General features: G+C 43.3%; 1 protein-coding gene across 1 annotated transcript in view; it reads left to right on the top strand.

Annotated features, from left to right (window-relative positions):
• Positions 1-23,096, top strand: part of LOC139479102 (hemicentin-1-like) — a 53,488-nt gene extending 30,392 nt beyond the window's left edge. The window contains exons 23-38 of the mRNA XM_071261868.1: positions 1,873-1,992; positions 4,553-4,828; positions 5,488-5,611; positions 7,917-8,101; positions 8,615-8,721; positions 9,501-9,708; positions 10,879-11,163; positions 12,272-12,568; positions 13,447-14,451; positions 15,306-15,333; positions 15,646-15,773; positions 18,445-18,645; positions 18,983-19,117; positions 20,401-20,595; positions 21,418-21,510; positions 22,639-23,096. Of these exons, the coding sequence (XP_071117969.1) occupies positions 1,873-1,992; positions 4,553-4,828; positions 5,488-5,611; positions 7,917-8,101; positions 8,615-8,721; positions 9,501-9,708; positions 10,879-11,163; positions 12,272-12,568; positions 13,447-14,451; positions 15,306-15,333; positions 15,646-15,773; positions 18,445-18,645; positions 18,983-19,117; positions 20,401-20,595; positions 21,418-21,510; positions 22,639-22,925 (3,674 nt within the window). The 3' untranslated portion in view covers positions 22,926-23,096. The remainder of the gene's footprint in view (positions 1-1,872; positions 1,993-4,552; positions 4,829-5,487; positions 5,612-7,916; positions 8,102-8,614; positions 8,722-9,500; positions 9,709-10,878; positions 11,164-12,271; positions 12,569-13,446; positions 14,452-15,305; positions 15,334-15,645; positions 15,774-18,444; positions 18,646-18,982; positions 19,118-20,400; positions 20,596-21,417; positions 21,511-22,638) is intronic.
• Positions 23,097-23,852: the final 756 nt, after the last annotated feature.

The following is a 23,852-nucleotide window of genomic DNA, read 5'->3' as shown; positions in this document are numbered from 1 at the left end:
ATGAAAGATCAGTGAAAGTTTTAAAACTATGTATGATTCCAATTAGTATCTTTTTTTGCCTGCATTGCTGCATTACTTCCGCGATAATCTGCCTGTGACGGTTACCCCCAGATATTTATAAGAAATGACAATTTGTAACGGTTCTGTATTTGTAACGGTTCTGTATTTGTAACGGTAACCATTTTTCCCTATTTGATAGTTTATTTCCCTTTTTAAAAACTAACACTTTCGTTTTCTCAGTGTTCACTTGGAGTTTACAATTAGAACAGTACAGCTCCAGTTGATCTATCAAATTCTGTAAACCGTTTATCGTACTAGAGAACAGAACTATATCATCAGCAAAAAGCAACAGAAATATCTTAACAATATCTGGATGCAGCTGTATACCGTCCGTACAATTATCCTTAATTTGTGCAGATAGTTCATTGACGAATCAACAGAACAGGAAGGGGCTAATAATACAGCCTTGGCGAACACCAATGTTACATGTGAAAACATCAGAATATATTCCCCGATTTTTAACACATGACTTTACATTTTGATAAATATTGCTTAATAATTTAACCATTTTGTTACTCACACCATTTGACAGAAACAATGACCACATTATATTTCTGTTTACAAAATCAAACGCCTTTTTGAAATCTACAAAAAATGCATAACATTTTCCACCTTTTCTCTGCGTGTATTTGTGAATAATCGCATTAAGTACGAAAATATTATTTGAGTAGTTGAGACCCCTTGTCTAAAACCTGCTTGTTCTTCCGAAATTTTATCTAATGAATTTGACCAAAAGGTGAGCCTTTTTCTGATAATAGAAACAAATATTTTCCTAAAAACACTCAGAAGGGTAATTCCTCGATAATTGTTTGTATCAGTACATGACCCGGATTTATGTAGTGGAATAATCACACCGATAGTCCACTCTTTTGGGACATAAGACGTTTCTAAAATCATATTAAACAGTAATTCAAGGTATGGGAGTAGAATATTGACAGAATGTTTAAGAAAACTCTGGAATTAAACCATAAATATAGTAACTGCCTCTATCAAATCTCAACAGAAACAATGTAACACAGTTACAATAATTGTTTAACAATAAAATACACGGTCATTTAACAGGATGTAAACGTATTGTCCACACAGAGGGGTCACGTTGATGTGTTGCTGTTGATACACTAGTATCATTGGTCAGATAGCACTTAAAATTACTACTGACCCGTGAAGATCCAGGTTAGAGGTTAGAATCTTTAGCAACTCGTGCTTGCCATAAGAGGCGACTAACGGGATCAGGTGGTCAGGCTCACTGACTTGGTTGATGCATGTCATCGTATCCCAATTGCGTGTATCGATGCTCATGATGTCAATCACTGGATTGTCTGGCCAAGACTCGATTATTTACAGACCGCCGTCATATAGATGGAATATTGCTAAGGGCGGCGTTAAAAAACAAACAAACATTACTACTGTATTTTATCAAACATGTGCTCTGACATTGTTATTGTCTACGTCTTGTCGAAGATCTGTATACATGGTTTTGTAGGAATGTCCTTGAGAGTTTTCTGAACGCTTTATCCATGTACACGGACATCCAGTCCCGGTTAATAGGAACCTTCCGAATACCTATTGCTTGGAACTTCTATTTATAATCATACACATCACTACGTTACCAAGATTCCGTAAATCGTAACCTAGCTAATCTTTACGATGTACTGGAAACGGTACCGTTTGCATTAATATGGTTTGGTCGTTCAATCATTTGTAGTTGATAGATATATAGTGTCTGCTACTACTAACGATGCTTTTCACTTCTTGTTACCTTGGTGACCAGATCCGTTGTGTATAATGTACTACCCTGTGCTCTGTCTACAGATCAGAGAAGTGCCCTGGATGTGTCGGGTGTAGAGACAACGGACGAGGGAGTGTACCAGTGCTCTGTGGAGAACCAGGCAGGCATCGTCTACTCCCAAGAGGCCAGCCTCTATGTCCGGGGTAAGATCACCATAGCCTTCATCTTTATTGTGTACCATCACAGTGTACACAAATTGTCACGAGGTTATTTCAGAATTGAAACGAGAAGGTTAACCCACAAATCCGTACGTCCAGAATAAACTCAGAATTAATTAGTAAATGTCCACAAAATATTAATCAGCGAATCATATTCAAAAATATTTAGGTTTACAATCAAACCAAGTAGACCTTGGGTCAATAAACAATTTAGGCCAGGCCTTTTATATTTTTCGGATTACGGACCCGCCGACGCAAATTTTTGAGAAAATGTAAAAAAATAAATAAATCAGATTTCCATATTTTTTACCCTCCGCCGATAGCCGCGTAGTCAGTTATTTTATTTGTTATCCTCACCTTTTAATACCGCTTTTAACTAGAAAAGAGATACATAATCGATCTTTGTTGATCTCGAAGCCGAACATGAATAGCCTCCCTTGACAATTGTCCGTGTTGTAAGTGGTAGAATTTTTATTGTTACAAGGGGCTTTATCGTCATAAATGGCGGTCTTTTGAGCACAGAATATGTCCATAAAGTATGCCAGAGGCATTCTGCATTAACAAAGTGCATCTGGCTCTTTTTTCTTTTCCCTACACTGGACTTTGGGCTGAAAAATCAGTAATCCTAAAAATAAAGAAGCATGGCCTTCAGTAGAAACAGAACAATAAGCAAGAAGCAGCATGACCCCAGAATATATGCCAGTGTTGTCACAAATGTCCAAATTTTTCACTGTTGAAAATTTTGAAACATGCCTGGCTATTCCCGAATCCGGAATATTGCTGGAAGATGGCAGGAAATCAGTGTTTTCAGATATGTATCTCATCTACACTTGGCAAGATAATAAGGCGGAACTCAGATCGTAAAATGCCTCGAATTGTCCACATGTCGGCCTTGATAAGGGACGGCCAGTTTTCAGAAACTGCCCCATCACGAAACTTCTCGAACGATCAGGTCTGCCATATTTATCAACAACACCCAGAGGCAGCAACTCTAACTTACTCGCCGCTGACCGATGGCTGCCGCTAAAATCTGTCTACGAAAGCACATTTTACTAGTGATTCAATCAACTGCTGCCACTGATAATCATTACACATAAACTTACAACAATCTCTACTTTCACTCAACAAAATACATCCGTCCTTGAGTCTACTGGTCTTCGTCGAATTACGTCCCTTAACCGTGCCAGGATTCGCTGGTTATGTGTTCGAATCACTGATTTGCCCTGAGAAGAATCTTGTCTATCAGCACTATCACAATCTCGTAGGTTTCACAGAGGCGACAGATGTCTAGCGCCTGGGTCACATTGAGCTCTCAAGTCTTGCTTTATTTGAAATAATTTTGAAATCTGTTATAAATCAGACTCGCCAGTCTACATTTTCTTTTTTTCTCCCCTTTTCCGTGACCTAACCACCTGCTATTTGTTTGGTTAATATCATCCAAGGTATTTTCTGCTGGTACATCTTGATTACTTACTGCCCGTGTTTTACGAGTTTTTTCCAAACGTATCTAACGGATGGGACTCAGAAAAAGTAAGAGAAACTGTACTTTACTAAGACAGTGTTATCTCAAACATAACATTGTTACATTTGACCACTTTCTAAATGGAATGTGTGTTTGTAGCGGTCATATATTTATTGCCCACTTGAAAACTCAACGTTGAAAGAAGACGTTGCTGGTATAAGGGTGCGTATGACATAAAAAGGGTTCTCTCCGAGATTGGTTACTATGAAACCGATTCTAAAATCATGTTCATGATAAGTCTTTGAAAGGCATTTAGAAGTGATATAAGTAAGGCTGAGAAAATATGGACGTCAACTTCTTTATTATGAGGAACAATACGCCAGCATTTTTGTCCTGGCTTCCAGTTGCCCATCGCTATCAACTGTCAGCGCTAATATACTGTAACGTTTTGGCTTCCAATTGTCTATGGCTTTTAACCTATCAGCGCCAATTATCTGTTGGCGTCCCTTGTTACGTTTCCACCTGTGTTATGTTATTCCTTTTGCTGTTCTTACAGGTATATATATATGTTCTGTTCCTCATAATAAAGTGGGGGCACGGGTGGCCCAGTCGTCTAAGGCGCCGCGATTCGCTGTGCAGAGTTGCGTCCCTTGGGCACGCCAGAAACCTATGATTCTGGGTTCGAATCCCGGTTCTCCCCAATTATGTTTCTAGGTTTGTCAGCACCATACCCGTGCTCGTGGGTTTCACCGAAGTGGTAAACGTCTTAGATCTGCAACACTTCGGGCTTTCCTCCCACATTAAGCTGACAGTGTTAAAAGCAGCGTTAAACCCAACTCACACACTCACTCCTAATAAAGCAGTTGACATCCATAAATTCTCCTCCTTATGTTCATAATAACATAAATATTATATATAAACATCATTAAGTGAGAAGAATCGCCCCCATTCAAATGACTAGCTGATACCAAAATAAGTTCCGTCCGCACGTGGTGTTATGACACTCTTTTTGTAATGGTGTATTTTTATGAAACTGTTGATCTCCTCTCGGCTTAGTGATACATTTTCTTGTTACAATCACAGGAAGACAGTTTCCACCACAGTTTACAAGGTCTACAGAAAATAAGCGCGTGCGCATAGGCGATGACGTCACTATGGTGTGTACTGCTGTTGGTTCACCTGTACCTCTGGTACGATGGGTCCAAAATGGCCGTCCTATCAACAGAGTGGGTCCAGCCAACGGACGTGACGTCATAAGGTTGAAGAACGTTCAGCAGTCTACGAACATCGTGTGTACTGCAGAGAATCTGCTTGGTAACATCGAATATACAGCTCGGGTGATCGTGGAGGACCCAGACGGTGAGAGCCTGTGATCTTTAAAGATGAGGACTTTGCTCTTTCGTTTTGAGGCAATGTATAGACTATGTTTTTGGCGATATGTTTGAAATCCTGATATATTGTGACCGATCGTGAGACAGTGTGATATATTGTGAAATACAGACTATATAGTGAACTATTGTGTGATATTTAAGAAATAAACGACTCGCGGTCGTTGTTTATCGTGCAATATAAAACACTGCAGGGAGAATAAACCACATTGGATGCGCCCCTCATGGTTTATTCTCCCTGCAGTGTTTTATTGCACGATAAACAACGACCACGAGTCATTTATTTCTTTGATGAGATAGCAACATTGTACAGCCTTTTTAAAGATGTTGATCACATGTACAAGCTTTAAACATATTTACCCGTATTTTATTGATGATGACTCCCTGAATAGACTCCGACCTCCATTTTATGAACGTGGAGGTAAAGTATCGTATTTCCTGCATATTCTCACAACTCTCACGTCGATAATGTGCACCTTTCTCCCAATACCGATTGTCATATCTCTCCTACTTTTTGGATAGAATCCGACCTGTCAATGTCAGACAAGTCAATTTTATGCACAGGGTGATATTTCCTGCTCACAATCCTCACATTGATGACCTGTACTTTTCTTATGTTTGTTTTACTAGCGGTGCCTGCGGCGCCGGGGCAGCCCAACGTGACCAACGTCGGTCAAGATACAGCGACGGTGAGCTGGGCGAACGCAAACAAAGAGGGCATCTCCCCCATTACCGTTTTCATCATCCACGTCAGGTACTGTGTCATACATAGCTGCATGCTGATACACTATAAACTCTATTTCTACATGTACATGCTGATATACTAATGGTATTTTCTATAGCTTCTTGCTGATATACTAATGATATATTCCATAGCTATATGCTGATATACTAATGATATATTCCATAGCTACATGCTGATATACTAATGATATATTCCATAGCTACATGCTGATATACTAATGATATATTCCATAGCTACATGCTGATATACTAATGATATATTTCATAGCTACATGCTGATATACTAATGATATATACCATAGCTACATGCTGATATACTAATGATATATTCCATAGCTACATGCTGATATACTAATGATATATTCCATAGCTACATGCTGATATACTAATGATATATTCCATAGCTACATGCTGATATACTAATGATATATTTCATAGCTACATGCTGATATACTAATGATATATTCCATAGCTACATGCTGATATACTAATGATATATACAATAGCTACATGCTGATATACTAATGATATATACAATAGCTACATGCTGATATACTAATGATATATACCATAGCTACATGCTGATATACTAATGATATATACCATAGCTACATGCTGATATACTAATGATATATTCCATAGCTACTTGCTGATACTAATGATATATTCCATAGCTACTTGCTGATATACTAATGATATATTTCATAGCTACATGCTGATATACTAATGATATATTCCATAGCTACTTGCTGATACTAATGATATAATCCATAGTTACATGCTGATATACTAATGATATACTCTGCAGCTACATGTTGATACACTAGTGATATATATTCTATAGCTACACGCTGAAATACTACTGATATACTAAACAGCCACATGCATATGCTAAAATATTTTGAGCACTGGGATACTGAAGGGATAAGTTCTTTAACTACTACCTGAGATACTGAAGGGATATACTCGATAGTTCCACACTGACATACACACACTGATCAGGTACAGATAGAACAGATGCCCACATCTATACAACTACAGGTCGTTTTCCTTGGTGCTGTTTTCAGCGATTTCAGCGCTAAGAAGATCGTAACTCCCATACTTTAACACAGACTTACGACAGTAGTATAGCGCTAGGGTGATGTTAACTCCCATACTTTAACATAGACTTACGACAGTCGTATAGCGCGAAGACGATCGTAACTACCATACTTTAACACAGACTTACGACAGTAGTATAGCGCTAGGATGATGGTAACTCCCATACTTTAACACAGACTTACGACTGTCGTATAGCGCGAAGACGATCGTAACTCCCATACTTTAACATAGACTTACGACAGTCGTATAGCGCGAAGACGATCGTAACTCCCATACTTTAACACAGACTTACGACAGTCGTATAGCGCGAAGACGATCGTAACTCCCATACTTTAACACTGACTTACGACAGTAGTATAGCGCTAGGGTGATGGTAACTCCCATACTTTAACACAGACTTACGACAGTCGTATAGCGCGAAGACGATCGTAACTCCCATACTTTAACACAGACTTACGACAGTCGTATAGCACTAAGGTGATCGTAAATCCCATACTTTAACATAGACTTAGGACAGTCGTATAGCACTAAGGTGATCGTAACTCCCATACTTTAACACAGACTTACGACAGTCGTATAGCGCTAGGTCGATCGTAACTCCCATACTTTAACATAGACTTACAACAGTCGTATAGCGCTAGGTCGATCGTAACTCCCATACTTTAACATAGACTTACGACAGTCGTATAGCGCTAGGTCGATCGTAACTCCCATACTTTAACATAGACTTACAACAGTCGTATAGCGCTAGGTCGATCGTAACTCCCATACTTTAACATAGACTTACAACAGTCATATAGCACTAGGTCGATCGTAACTCCCATACTTTAACACAGACTTACAACAGTCGTATAGCGCAAAGGCGATCGTAACTCCCATACTTTAACACAGACTTACGACAGTCGTATAGCACTAAGGTGATCGTAATTCCCATGCTTTAACACAGACTTACGACAGTCGTATAGCGCAAAGGCGATCGTAACTCCTATTCTTTAACATAGACATACGACATTCGTATAGCACTAAGACGATCGTAACTCCCACACTTTAACATAGACTTACTACAGTCGTATAGCACTAAGACGATCGTAACTCAAATACTTTAACATAGACTACCAACAGGCGTATAGCGCTAAGGTTGTTATGTACAACATCACCCTGATACGTTCCCGAAGGCTACACGCTGTTACACGTTATTACTGACCTTGTTCCAGGAAGTGCAAGAAGGACTGGCACGAGAACACGGCTCATGACGTCATAGTTAGTGGCGGTGTTCAAGAGGTAGTGGTCAGTGGCCTCAAGCCCGGCACGTGCTACCAGGTCAGACTGACCGCTAAAAACTCGCAGGGAGCAGGGCCCGAGGGGGAACCAAGTGAGAAGTTCTACACTCGGAAGAAGGGTAAGGATTTTTCGAGAGTTTTTAAGTCGAGATTGAAAAATATAATGCTTTGTGTCATGACAAGACCAGACAGAAAACTAACTTATGCAATATTACCATATCATGATAAATGTGCGGGTAATATGAATACTCATGACTCGTTTATTTTGAGACTATTGTAGTGAGGGAGTGAGTGAGTTGTGTTTAACGCCGCTTTTAACAGTATTCCAGTTATATCACGGGGTGTCAGCTTAATGTGGGAGGAAAGCCCGAAGTGATGCAGGTCTCAGACGTTTACCACTTCGGTGAAACCCATGAGCACGGGTATGGTGCTGACAAACCTAGAAACATAATTGGGGCGGACGGGATTCGAACCCACAATCATAGGTTTCTGGCGTGCCCAAGGGACGCAACTCTGGACAGCAAATCATGGCGCCTTAGACTACTTGGCCACCCGTGCTTCCTAGACTATTGTACATCAGTATGCAGGAATACAGACATAATTTTTGTAGCTTTTCAAATTCCCGTTTCCAGTTTCACGTGCCGCTCCACATAATGTGAAAGCGAGGCTGGTGATGCGCGATGGGGGTCTGATAAGCTGGACGGAACCGGCGGTAGTAGATGATACCGAAGCGCTACAGGTAAGCTGGAATATGCCATGGTATATTGGAGGAGTGAGTATTGTATTACGCCACTTTTAGCAATATTCCAGCAATATTACGACTGGAGACACCTGAAATGGGCTTCACACATTGTACCCATGTGGGGAATCGAACCCGGTTAGCGGCGAGCGAGCATTTTAACCACTTGGCTACCCCAGCACTCCACAGGTAGGTTGGTACCTGTCGAAATCGATGATGTTGAATCTCTACAGGTAAGTTGGAACCTGACTGTTTGTGTAACGTCTCACTATTGGTAAACGGCCAACTGTGGGGGCACGGGAGGCCCAGTAGTCTAAGGCGCCGCGATTCGCTGTGCAGAGTTGCGTCCCTTGGCCACGCCAGAAACCTATGATTGTGGGTTCGAATCTCGGTTCTCCCCAATTATGTTTCTAGGTTTGTCAGCACCATACCCGTGCTCGTGGGTTTCACCGAAGTGGTAAACGTCTGAGACCTGCATCACTTCGGGCTTTCCTCCCACATTAAGCTGACACGCCGTGATATAACTGGAATACTGTTAAAAGCAGCGTTAAACCCAACTCACTCACTCACTCTAGGTTTGTCAGCCCCATACCGGTGCTCGTGAGTTTCACCGAAGTGGTAAACGTCTGAGATCTGCATCACCTCGGGATTTCCTCCCACATTAAGCTGACACGCCGTGATATAACTGGAATACTGTTAAAAGCGGCGTTTAACCCAACACACTCACTCCAACTGTGGGCGTAACAACCAATTCACTCACTAACTCTCCTCTGTTCAAGGAATACCGTGTCCTCTACACCATCAACCCTTCCGCTCCTATCCAGTACTGGAACAACATGTCTGTACCACGTGACCAGACATCAGCTCTCATCCGGGGCCTGAGCCAGTTCGCTACGTACACCTTCAGAATACAGGCAACCTACAACGACGGCCAGAGAGTTGAATCCAACGACATCGAATTGTTTATCAAAGATTCTTCAGCTGATGGTGGGAAGACAATTAATCTCAATGAAATCAGGTCTTAGTTCTCGGTACCGATAAACAATAGCCTGAGGACCTCCAATTACGCGTTAGGTCAGAACGACCTTTGATTTGAACAATTAGAACATAGTTTACCAGATCGGAAAAGTGACGGTCAGAATATGTTTTCTAATTATGCAAATTTGAAAAGGTTAACATGGGATCTTCAGAAAAAATCAGCTGTAAATTGATTCCGTCAAAATCATCTTTTATCTCTCGCTTCAATGGGATAACATTTGAAACGGAAGAGACCTCTCACAGTCCGTTGGAAGTACTCCCATACGATCTTGGCCATCTATTAGACAAACCTAAGTTTCTTTTGTTCAGTGTGAATGATATATTTTCAAAGCGTAGTCTGGAACGGAAGTTTCGTGTTTTAAACCAGTGTCATAAAGCTCGAGAAAGCTGCTTGTTGGTTGACTATGTCAACTTTTTGTTTGTGGTCAGTCAAAGTTCGGAAAGGTCGTTCTGTAATGTGATGTCTTCAGATCGCGAAGATCTAATTTCGGTGGGATTTTAATCACTCCCATCTCTTGAAATATTACACTACAGAGTGTGTTTCGTACGAGCCCTTTGCCGGACACCAAGCTATCCAGCTCTTCTTTAGGATTGACAGTCACAAGATCAGTATCATATAACATCCAGGATACACTGATCAAAGATGCCGCATTCTACTTGATTATGATCCTTGATATGTAAACTGAATCGATTTTCTATCAATAGATTTAATAAATAAACATATAGATGTATATGTAGCGCATCTTATCCAGACACACCCAACTCAAAAGCCCTCGGACGTATGTTCTTTTTTAAGAGCATATTCTTAGGTGTTGACCAGGACCCGCTTGCACCAAGCGGTCTCAGCGCTAAGACTATCGTAAGCCTATGTTAAGGTATGGGAGTTGCGATCATCTTAGTGCTAAGGTCTAGCGCTTTGTGCAAGTGGGCCCAGAAGCTGCTGACGTCCCTGGATCAACTGACATCCACTCGAAACTCATCTAAATGTCGCAATGATAAAGCTGAAAAGTGCTCGGTGTAACGCAAAAATGTTTTGCACAACAATCATTTAAATTTATCGTAATGTTGTGAACAATTTCGCGACTGTGGCTCCATCAAGATCAATGTTGGTCGTTGCAGAGATCCAGCTCCGTGTCAGCAACCTAGAGGGGGAGATACTCAGCCCGTCCAGCGTCAAGATCTACTGGAAGAACCCGGTGAGCGTGGAGCCGACGGAGGGGTACGAGTTGTCCATCGACGACGGCAATGATTACCAGGAGCAGATCCGCATCACAGGGGCAGCTAACTCTTACGTCCTTAGCGGCCTCCTACCAGGGGGCGGGTATGTCGTCAGGATCGCCCGTAGGACCAAGTATGGCGTGGGACCACAGACCGAACCCATGAGTATCAGACTCCCCAGCTTCGGTAATCATCATCATATTTCCTTAGTTATTCGATAGTATTCATTGAGATGTAGACAGTTGCAACCTGTTGTCTCAGTGCAGGCTTGTACCTGTTTCAAGGTGGTGAGGTGAAATGGGGTTTAACGTCGCGTCCAAGATTATTGCACTTATATAGCGACGTGCATGTACGCGTGTGTGTTTGTGTTGCTGCTAGTGCTAGTCCGGACTGATGCCGATTTATAGTGCTAGCTCACTGAGATACCATGCCGCAGTTTAACATGAAAACCCCACTCAGACACAGTAAACTGACTCCGAGCCGACCAGTCCTTGTTTTAGCCAGACAGGGTAACAACAAGTACCATCTTTTAACGTCTTTTGGTATGACGCGGCCGGGAATCGAACCCCGGACCTTTCGCTCTCCGGGCGGACGCTCTACCACTAGACCACGGAGGCGGTCCCTGTAAAATAGGAGGTTTAAATATATATTCGAGTGTTGCTTGAAATTAATGTTGAAGAGTTGAACAATGTATCCAGTGCCGATACACATGAGTATTTGTATTTCTTTCTTGATAAGAACTAATCTCACTATTCTCAATGGACACTGTGTGCTTACTGTTTAATTGGCGGTACAGCTGTGTGCTTACATTATCTGTTTTATCTACATGTCTGAAACCAAGTGTAGCAACCATGTGGAAGCTGTGGAAGCATCAGCAACCCATGCTTGTCGTAAAAGGCGACTATGTTTGTCGTACGAGGCGACTAACGGGATCGGGTGGTCAGGCTCGCTGACTTGGTTGATGCATGTCATCGTATCCCAATTGCGTGGATCAATGATCATGATGTTAATCACTGGATTGTCTGGTCCAGACTCGATTACTTACAGACCGCCGTCATACAGCTGAAATATTGCTGAGTGTGGCGTTAAACAACACTTTAACACCGTGTGCGGCGGTAAACAACAAATAAACAAATAAAACATTTGGAAGCGTCAGAGACAATTAAAATAACCAAAACTGACGAGGGTCCTATCACTGTTCCGCGAGACTATTATAAAACACAAGATTCCGTCGGCATCTTCCGGTAACATCTTATATGTATATCTAACATTTCATTGATATTTTTTCTCGTAGTTTTGGAGGCTCCAACTATAACAGACTTATCTCCCTTGAACTCGACCGCGATCATGGTCACGTGGGAAACCCCTCCTTCTGAATCTCCGCAGCTGCAGTTGATTCAGGGGTACGTAGTGTCCGTCGACAACCAGCGACGTCGCGAGAGTCGACGAGTGAGTGTGGATCGTGACGACCGTCAGGCGGTGGTGGAGGGGCTGACGGCGGACACCAGGTACAGTGTCAGGGTGTCCGGCATCACGGATCAGGGGGATGGACCCAGCTCTGACCCACTGTTTGTGTCCACCAACTCCAGAGGTGAGTGAGTCTTGTTTAACGCCGGTTTAGTGATTAAGTGAGTGAGTGAGTATGGTTTTATGCCGCTTTTAGCAATATTCCAGCAATATCACGGCGGGGGACACATTAAATGGGCTTCACACATTGTACCCATGTCGAGATTCGAACCCAGGTCTTCGGCGTGACGAGCGAACGCCTTAACCACTAGGCTACCCGACCGCCCCTACGCCGGTTAAAAAATATTTCAGTCCTATCTCGACTGCCTGTCACTAATCAACCACAGGAGAACCACTGGTGCCAATTATGGATTGTCACGACGACAGTTGGGTGAGTGAATGAGTTTGGTTTTACGCAACCTTTAGCAAAATTCCAGCAATATCATGGCGGGTGACACCAGAAATGGGTTTCACACGTTTTGCCCATGTGGGAGTCGATCCAGGGCCTTCGGCGTGACGAGCGGACGCTTTAACCACTAGGCTACCCCACCGTCCCCGACAGATGGGTATGACACACAATGGGCCAGGCAAACATTGTAATTACCTGATAGTTATTCTCGTTTTGACTTTACCACTAGCATAGCCAATGTCATCCCCGAAATTTTCACTTGGAATCTTTGATGTGTGAATATGACATGACAAAAAAAACCCCAAACAATTGATATCTACAATATTGACCAGTTAGGCTCATTTAGGGTTGTATCCTTCCCAGGGAGCTGAGAATGAAAAATCGAGTGGAGTGGTCCATTGATCCAGGTAATAATGCAGCGCTTCGAGTGTACATTGCGAATGGTGCTGTGCTGTTCATAAGCAAACTATGATGGTGATGATGATGATGATGATTGATTGTTGTTGCTGTTTATATAAAATGGTTCTGAAGAATTATGTAAAGACCGTTTTCAGATTCTCAGGCCCCTATTATGGAAGAAGTTGCCGGCGTCAATCAAACATCCCTTTTCATCCGATGGAGACCTTCGCCCTTCGCCGGGAATGTGGACCCTAAAGGCTACTTCGTGTACATTGAGAAGGTCAAAGCTGGTCCCTGGGACTCTACTGTGCGCTACATCATGGACGTCAGACCCGGCACCAACCACGAGATCGCCATGGGACAGCTGTCCCCGGGAACGAAGTACAGCGTGGAGGTGGCTTGGTACAACAGCGACGGGGAGGGACCAAAGAGTGAACCCATGACAGGGTCCACTACAGGGGAGGTAGTGACCACGCCCATTCCTGACTTCCTCCCCCGAGCCCCGTACCTTGAAGAGGTGACTGCTATGAACGCCACGTCCATCCTCGTCACATGGTGGCCACCAGATGAAGAAATGCCTGAAGGGGAGATCAAGGGGTATTACGTGTACATTGAGCGGATGGCAGGCTCCACTTGGATCCCGGAATCCAGGTACCAAACCAATATTCCCCCAGAGGGTCAACTGTTTATAATAAGTTCTCTAAAACCAAAGTCAAGGTACCGCGTTACTGTCAGCGCCTATTCTGAGAATGGAGAAGGGTTAAAGAGTGACCAGCTGGTCGTGGAGACCCCGAGGATCGACGAGAACATGGGTCAGGTCAATCCGAAAAGATCCGGATCTGTTACTCTGCCAAGTCCTCCTGTAATGGATGAAGTCAGCGCCATCAACGTCACTTCCGTTTCAGTCAAGTGGCGGCCTTCCCGCGCAGACACTGGGCCTAACGCCGGCAACATACACGGGTACTATCTGTATGTCGAAGTGATGAATAAAGGGAAGTGGAAATCGGAGTTTAAATTCGAGACTAACGCACTTCCAGCAGGACAACAGTTGACAATAAATGGATTAGAAAGGAACCGGAAGTACCGCATCCGGGTGTCTGGATTTGGTCCTGCTGGGGAAGGATCTCAGAGCGAGGCTATGACAACCGAGACAACAGAGAGTGAGTTTTAGACTAAAAAAGACACAGTTTTATTTTAATATATTCAGTTTGTTTCTACAATGCTCCTATTCTGACATTGCAATAATTAATAACTTGAAGACGTCTTCCAACTGGTATCTCTTGCACTGGTAAACACTGGTAAACACTGGTAAACACTGGTAAACACTTGTCTTTGTAGGCATTTAGAAGGTGGAAGAACATAAAGACGAGTCACATTTATGAATAATAACTTCTTTATTGTTTATTGACGTTTCAGGGCTGCTTCGTGCCCCTTTATCAGGTGAATACTGAGTGAGGTATTAAGTTTGTATATTTATCTACAATCGAACCTCATTCGTTATCTCGAATGTACCGATATCTCGAATGCACCGATAACTCGAACCTGTTCTCCGGCCCAGACCGCCTTACTATATAAGTGTTCATGCATCGTTATCTCGAATATCCGGAATCTCTAAGTTACAACACGGTTCCGCTAGGTTCGGGATAACGGGGTTCGATATATATAGGGTGTCGAAAGAAGCGGCTAACGGGATCGGGTGGTCAGACTCGCTGACTTGGTTGATGCATATCATCGTATCCCAATTGCCTACATCGATGCTCATGATGTCAGTCACTGGATTATCTGGTCCAGAGTCGATTAATTACAGACCGCCGTCACATAGCTGGAATATTGCTTGGTGCCGCGTTAAACAACAAACAAACAAACAAAACGTTTACTCAGTATTCACTTGAAGTAGCCCTGCAACGTTCTTACAAACAATAAAGACGTATTCATTAAAACGTCATGATTTTGGTAATCACACGCACATGTCTTTGTCGCATTTCTTGATATATGTTATATCATCTATTTCCAGATGTAGTTCGTGGTAGAACAGAGGAAAGGTAATTCATATTCCCTACGTTGATACCGATGTCAAAGGTCTTTGGATGAATGTTAAGACATTCTATGCACGTGTTTCAATCATTACACGTGTCCCGATTAGTACATTACTAAATTAAGTATTTACTTTGAGTTTGAGAACAAATTCAAATGGAAACTATTTAAATCTCAATATTAATCTCACAACTAAGTCTCACGAAACACGTTTCAATACTGACTGCTCCAAGTTTGGGTCGATGTTACCGAACCGAGCCGAGCCGATTCGAGTGAACCCGCACACAATAGAGTCATGTCCCCTGTCCGTGTTCTTTCAGAGAGCAACCGCCATCCACTGGCTTCTGTCAGATCTATCTGGGCACCATCTGCTCCCGGTACCTGCGCAATAAGAGCGTCTTCGTTACATCCCGGTTCGAGCAGTCCCAGAAGGAAGACAGGGTCATAGGTAAGAGTTAACGTCGGTAGCCGTTATAGCATAGGTCATTACACTGAAATAAAGACTTGCATTTTTAGTGAGCATAGCAGTCTGACCAATCTCATTAAAATCAGATCTTAGTTCTCGCTACCGCTAAACAAAGATCTGAAGATATCCCATTAGGGTCACGTCAGACCGACCTTGCGCAAACTTTGACCAACCAATGGAATGATCAATCAGAAGGCAGCTTTCTCGTGCTTTACGGCACTAATTTCTAACTGGCGACTACGTTTCGAAACATATTTTGACAAATTCTCGATTACAAATTTGAAACCTCAACAAAAGAACATCCTGGAATGGCTGATAGATGGACTAGATTGTGTGGATTCAGTCGTTAAACCCGTAACTATCGTTCGGAGTTAAATGTTTCGAGGCTGCTTGATTAGAAATCACATTCCGACTGTCACTATCATAATCTGGTAAGCGATGCTCTGATTGGTCGGATGAAATGTCGTTCTGACGTGACCGCTAATGGGATGTCCTCAGGTCTTTGTTTAGCGGTAGCGAGAACTGAGGTCTGATTTGAATGAGATTGCAGTCTGACAGACGTTTTGTCGGATAAAACTGGACGAGCGGTGGTCTGATCTCAAACACTGGCTTGGTCTAGTCAATACAAGAAATAATCTATCCCCATCTGGAAACATATATATTATTATTTTGAAGAAAAAAATGCCGGGTCATGAAAGTGTTGATGCCGGGCGTCTCGTAGAGGATATACGGTTTGTGTTTTAAAATCTATGTTATTCTTTACCAGTGGTCTTTGAGTAGTATAATAAACATCCCAAGAATAAACGTCAATTCATTTAAAACACGACTCCACACTTCGAATGTTTGTTTGTTTGTTGTTAAATGCCGCCATATTCCAGCTATATGTCGGGACCATACAAACCCGTGATGGATATTAGGAGCAAAGATCCTCGTTATTGGGTACGATGACACGCATTTAGCCAAATCACCGAGTCTGACCGCTGGTCAAACATAGGCTGCTGGGGGATCTAATTCCCAACGGAGTAACGTATGTTCAAAGCGCATGACAATATCTACGTATGTTTAAAGCGCAAGACAATATCTACGTATATTCAAAGCGCATGACAATATCTACATACGAGGGGTTTTCATTAGATTTCCCCTAAACCACTTGGGGTTATCATATTTGGTTGAAATTTCACATGTGTAATGATACATGTATCTATGGGTTATGTCTGAATTTGCAGCACCGAACTATTAATCTTACCACTTTTACAGGTTTTATGATCGAGTAGGGTGTGACAATGGAGCCAGTAGAATACCGAGCAGTGATTAGGTTTTTATATTTGAAAGGTCGCACACCAAAAGAAACTTTCGATGAAATGAAAGCAATTTATGGGGAAGATGCCCCATCATATGACGTTGTTAAACACTGGCATCGCCAGTTCAAGTGGGGTCGGACATCTGTGGAAACAGCTGCCATTCCTGGTCGCCCCCATTCAGCCATTGATGAGGACACTATCCATCAAGTGGAGACCGCCATTTTGGCAGACCTACGTATAACTGTTCGCCAGATAGCACAAGATGTCAAGATCAGTGTAGGGTCTGTGGAAAAAATCATCCATGACAATTTGAACATGCATAAGGTGTCTGCACGATGGATTCCCAGGTTGCTCACACCTTTCCAAAAGCAGGAACGAGTCAATTGCTCAAAGGATCTTTTGGACATGTGCCACAAAAAAACAGGCAAACGTTTTTGACAGACTTATCACACAGGATGAAACATGGGTCCATCACTATGATCCTGAGACTAAACTTCAGTCGATGCAATGGAAGCATGTGGAGTCACCACCCACAAAAGAAGGCACGTGTCCAACCCTCTGCAGGCAAGGTCATGCTCACGGTGTTTTGGGACCAGCACGGAGTAGTGATGATGGATTTCTTGGCAAAGGGTACCACAATTACAGGAGCTTAATATGCTTCACTGCAGTGGAAATTGCGGGACGCTATCAAGCTTAAGAGGCGTGGCATGCTGAGCAAGGGTGTCCGTCTCCTGCAAGACAATGCTCCAGTACACAACTCTTATGTTGCCCAGACAGAAGCGCGGTCCTGTGGCTATGAAATCCTTCCACATCCTCCTTACTCTCCTGACCTTGCACCATCTGACTTCCACCCCTTTCCAACCCTGAAGTCATTTTTGAAGGGAAAACGTTTCACAGATGATGAAACACTGATTTCTGAAGTCAAGTCCTGGTTTGAGACGCAAGATGAGGGCTTTTAGAAGCGAGGCCTCCATAGTTGCATAAAACGATGGGAGAAGTGTGTAACTCTTGGTTGTTCCAATGTGGAGAAAGACTTATACCTATGCCAAGTTTCATTCCACTAGGACCATCGGAAGTGGGTCAGGGGAAATCTTTAATGAACACCCCTCGTATGTTAAGAGCGCATGACAATATCTACGTATGCTCAAAGCTTATGTCATCATAACCCATGTAAACTGATCAGTGTGTATTATAATTGCATTCTGAACTCCGTGGAGAGTATTCCGCCCAGCTGGTTCTAATAATTACGCAAGTATCGCCATGAGTCGACGTCAGCGACTATTTCCAGATAACCTAGTTGAAATACCGACAGTTAACTAGATGTATCACTGACACTGTATTGGCTCTTCCAGCTGCCGTGACATACATAGGCAACCGCCTGAATCAGAGGTGTGCCAACCTGGCCTTACAGACCGTGTGCTACACAGCGTTCCCCCCCTGTACAGCGATCGGCAACGTCCCCACCCCCCGGGCTGTCTGCAGGGAGGACTGCTACTCCATGGACTCGCAGTGCCGGGATGAGTTGGCGCTCGTCAGAGCCAACCCCCTCGTCGGTAGGTATCGGGCAATCATTTGGGATACGATGACATGCATCAACCAAGTCAGTGAGCCTGACCACCAGATCCCGTTAGTCGCCTTTTACGACAAGCTCGTCAAGATATGGCTGAAATATGCCGATGTGAAGTAAAGCATAAACTCACTCACTCACTCTTACGACAAGCATTGGTTGCTGAATTCTAACCAGTCTGTATAATATAAGTTAATATATAATGCATAATGAGTATCTGAACAGCATAATTGACAAACTGGTCTACATTTGAACCGTCAAAAAGACTACGTTTGCGACTACACAAAGGTGTATGGTAGTAAGTTGTCCTGGTTACCCCCCAGGCGATGAACTGGTCCCCCAGTGCAACACCCTCAGGACCAGCAGCGTCTCCTCAGGGGGCACATGTGTGCGGGTCATCACAGGTCTCGCCCCGGGGTCCGGGTTTGGGTCCAGAAGAGGAGAGTCCAGAAACGTAGGTATGTTAAATCGGTATCTAACTTCCTTAACTTGTATATTACTCAGAAACACGCATACATATTACAAGCAGTGCTCTTTAAAAATATCCCCACGCTCTACTAGTACTTACACAGACCAAAACAAACATCAGGAAAATATTCGCCCTGCACATGCAGACACCTACATACACAGGAACGAACGCTCCAGACATGATCAAAGATATACAGTAATACCTTGCATACACATACTACTCTGATTCTTATATTGACAAGGTAGAGGTAAATAACATCAAACAGGTGATAAAGCAGTATGTTTGTTTGTTTGTTGTTTAACGCCGCACTCAGCAATATTCCAGCTATATGACGGCGGTCTGGAAATAATCGGGTCTGGGCCAGACAATCCAGTGATTGACATCATGCACATCGACCCCCGCAATTGGGATACGATGACATGCATCAACCAAGTCAGCGCGTCTGACCACCCGATCCCGTTAGTCGGGTGGGGTGGGGTGGTATTACTTTATTTCTGTTTAAATTACCACCTAAGACAATAAAAAGATCTTAATTGTGCATCCCCCCTTTTCAAAAAAGCTGTATCCGCCCATGCGGGGTATAATAAACATTACCCACCTGTTCGTAAAATATTATTGTCCGACATATCCGAGGTCGGTTTCTATTCCGGGAGTCATCATTTTTAAAAATTGGGTAAATATTTTTAAACGTTGTACATTTTGAAACGCCCTTAAAGAGGCTGAACAGAATGTTGATATTTCCTCTAAGAAATAAACGACTCGTGGTCGTTGTGTATCGTACAATACAACACTCCTATACGATACCAATCTGCTTGAAGATCTGAGTCAACTCCTTTGCAGGTCGCGTCAATCTAAATGAAGTGGTTTCTTTAGCCAATGGGATGTCAGTTTTCTGACCCGATTCGGTCAATTTCTTTACAACCTCAGGAACGGTATTGTGTATAAATATCTTCAACATACAGAGCGCGGTCATTATTAATATCCTCTCGGACTGCCCGTTTGTATTCGCTTTCGAGATACATAAATAAGATATTCTGCTCTGAGTCCTTCGCTCGCTTGTACAGTGAATTTAGAAGCTTCAACACAGATGGGTTGATTATAAGGTCAAGTGCCGTTTTTTTATATCTTCATGCAGAGATGTGTCTTCTCGGGGCAATACGTCTGAGTGTAATGAATTTGCGTGAACACCTCTCACACACAACACATAGCTATACACTGTAGGCTGTTTCCAGATTGACATATCTATACCAGAGTCTCTGTCTATGTTACCAGTCCCGTCCAGCCCCCAGCGTCTAGCGGTGAATCCCGTGTCTCGCTCCCCCTACCGCGTCCGCCTCGTCTGGATGTCACCCCATAAGCCTAACGGCGACATCACCGGCTACGAGGTTGCATGGTCCACTGACGCGGGGGACACGTACAAGAAACTGCTGCCGGCAAACCAGCTTGTCTTCGAGACCAAGGCCTTGTGTGAGTGCTCATCTCCTCCATTGTTTTTTGTTTTGTTTTTTGTTTAACGCCGCACTCAGCAATATTCAACCTATATGACGGCGGTCTGTAAATAACCGAGTCTGGGCCAGACAATCCAGTGATTGACATCATGAGCATCGATCTAGGCAATTGGGATACGATGCCATGCATCAACCACGTCAGCGAGCCTGAGCACCCGATCCCGTTAGTCGTCTCTGACGACAAGCATAGTCGCCTTTTACGGCAAGCATGGGTTGTTGAACACCTATTCTACTCGGATCTTCACAGGTCTCAGATTCATTGTCATCTCCGTGGTTGTTGCAGTGCCGTGTGCATTTCAATAACTAGGAAACGTAGTTCTATCAAAACTTGAACTCTTGAAATTATTATCATCAGACGAGAATTTGGATTTTTCTGAAAATTAATACATACACCAAACATGTGCATGAAAACATGGTTCTGTAATCTGGTATTGGCTCAGCTCGTTAAGAAAACGTGTTTCGGCGACGAGGCTCGTTGGCGTTTATCCCTCAGGTGAACCCTACACGTACTGTAGACAAGGATTATAGTTGGGCGAATCAAACGTTAAGCCCAACGTCTGCGGATCCTAGCAAATACGCATCTCAGCACAGCGAGTTGTGGCTATCAATCCACTGGGTCATCTCTGCAACATGTTTCACTGTTTGAACGAAGTATTAGAGAAAGAACTATGTGGCTCTATTATTACAGACGACTGTAGACAGTGGTTGCGGCTGTGTAGAGTATGATGCAAAGATGGCAGTCAAGGTACTTGTATATATAGAGTGCATCAACATCTTTCAGATCGAGGCTTGCGCTACGAGTTCGAAGTGAGAGCTATGAACCAAGCTGGGATGAGTGAGCCAATCAGAGCAGCGCTCGACATTCCGGAAGGAGGTAATATCACGTGGTTGTTTTGCTATGTTCAGTTCCGTAATACGCAGGTGCTCCGGTATCCCATGGTTGTCGTAAGAGACGTTTGGCATGTCGAAACCATTTCTGTGGAAAATCGCTCAATTAGCACCTTAAGCGAGACCTTGCGTGTGACCTAAGGTGTTCGAAAAGTGAGATCTTAAAGTGAGACCTCAAGGTGAGATCTCAAGTGAGACCTCAAGGTGAGATCTCAAGTGAGACCTCACGGTGCTCCAAAAACAAAACCTAAAGATTCGATCTTAAGAGAAAACCTCAATGTTGATTTTAAGGTGAGAACTCAAGGTGATACCTCATGTGATACCTCAAGGTGAGATCTTAAGAGAGAACCTCAAAATCGTCTTAAGGTGAGACCTTAAGGTGATAGTTTAAGTGATACCTCAATGGTATGTCTTAAGTGAGACCTCAAGACGTTCCCAAACGAGACCTCAAGGTGATATGTGAACAGAGATCATCAACGTGGATCTTAAGGTGAGAACCCAAGGTGATAGTTAATGTTAGCGCTCAAGGTTAGATCTCAAATGCGATCTCAAAGTTAGATCTTAAGGTTAGACCTATTGTGAAACATTACAGGGGTGCCTTAAAAGAGACCACAAGTGAGACCAAAAGGTGCTCAGCTGAGACCTTACCTGTTATATAACATAACTGACAAATAGCCTTACTCTCAGTTATAGCAAAGCGTGTCAGTTTGATGCCAAAAGGTTTCACTGTTAAGAAAACAAGGACTAGTGCTAGTCTGTCAACTAGACCCTGAAAGAAATATATCCAATGCAGCCCATGCAAGTCTATAATATTTGGCAAGTCTAGGTTACTGCAGTATCGGGAACATGAAGAAAGTCTCTTGGTTCCAATCTATTCTATGTTATAACTATAATTTAACAACTGTTTTTACAGTAAATTATGGTCATTTCAGAGACTAGATGTTAGTCTAGTGTGATGCTAAAATTCTAAGGAACATAAACAGGGCGGGTATGGCCTTCGAAACAATGATCAGCGGATCCATGTACGGGGAGGGGACACAACTCGTCACCCGTTCCAACATTACCTCTCGTGTATACAACACTATGTATGTACATACAAACATGAATGTTTCAGTACCAATGGGCGCCCCCCAGAACGTGGAGGGGTCAGCTAACGCTACCTCTATACAGCTGACCTGGGACCCCCCTAGTCGCGCCCTCCTCAACGGCCGGCTCGGGGAGTACGTGGTGACGGTGTACCTTGCTGACAGCCCCTCGTCTGACCAGACCTTCCAGGTGGGCAACCCAGGTCTCGTCCTACAGAACGTGGAGCCAAGGACAGAATACGTTTTCCAGATCGCTGCCAGAAATAGGGCGGGTGTAGGGCCATGGTCCCCGAAGGTATCCGTCAGGACAGGCTGATGGCTCCAGGGAGATAACTCTCTTCGAAGGACATTCCTACGAGTTCGTTTGTGTATAGGGGTAGTGCTAGAAATTGTCATGATTTTCTTGTCAGGTTTCAAAGACACCTAGACAAAAAACTAATGTAAAAGGAAATATATTTTCTTCAAGTGTAATACGTAATGTATATAATTGTGCAATTGTTTATAATATGATAAACAAACGTTTCGTAATTCAGTATTGTTGATTTTAATGAAAGTATCCGGTCAATAAACGTTTCTATGGAAACAAAAACGAGACTGCCGCATCTCCCCGGCAGGTGGTCACGCTAAGGGAGACCACTCATATGATCAGATGTACCCCCGTGTCAGTAAGTGAGTGTGGTTTTACGCCGCTTTGAGCACCAGAAATGGGCTTCACACATTGTAACCATGTCGGGAATCGAACCCGGGTCTTCGGCGTGACGAGCGAACGCTTTAACCACTAAGCTCCCCGACCGCCCCACCCCCATGACATGCTTTAGGCTTGCAATATAGCGACACACGTTCACAAGTTTAATGCACCAGCTGAACAATTGCAAACAGTAGCTCTGATAACTTCCTGAGCGAAATCCAAGAACTCAAAGAATTATATGAAACCACATTTTAACCTGACATTTCTTCTGCCTTTTTGGACTGTAGCTCTGACGTAAACATCCATTCTCAGACGATACTTTATTGTGTAATATAGAAAAACAAACAATAACTCCACTTGAAGAGATGAGTGAGTAAGTGAGTGAGTTTGGTTTTACGCCGCTTTTAGCAATATTCCAGCAATATCACGGCGGGGGACACCAGAAATGAGCTTCACACATTGTACCCGGGTCTTCGACGTGACGAGCGAACGATTTAATCACTAGGCTACCCGACCGCGCCTTGCGGAGATGACATACGCGCAGTTAGTTGATGA

Source organism: Haliotis cracherodii, unplaced genomic scaffold (genome assembly GCF_022045235.1).
Source record: "Haliotis cracherodii isolate W230 unplaced genomic scaffold, xgHalCrac1.p SCAF_4, whole genome shotgun sequence".
Lineage (NCBI taxonomy): Eukaryota > Metazoa > Mollusca > Gastropoda > Lepetellida > Haliotidae > Haliotis > Haliotis cracherodii.
The sequence above is the reverse complement of the archived record's forward strand: the minus strand, read 5'-3'. Positions and strand labels throughout refer to the sequence as shown.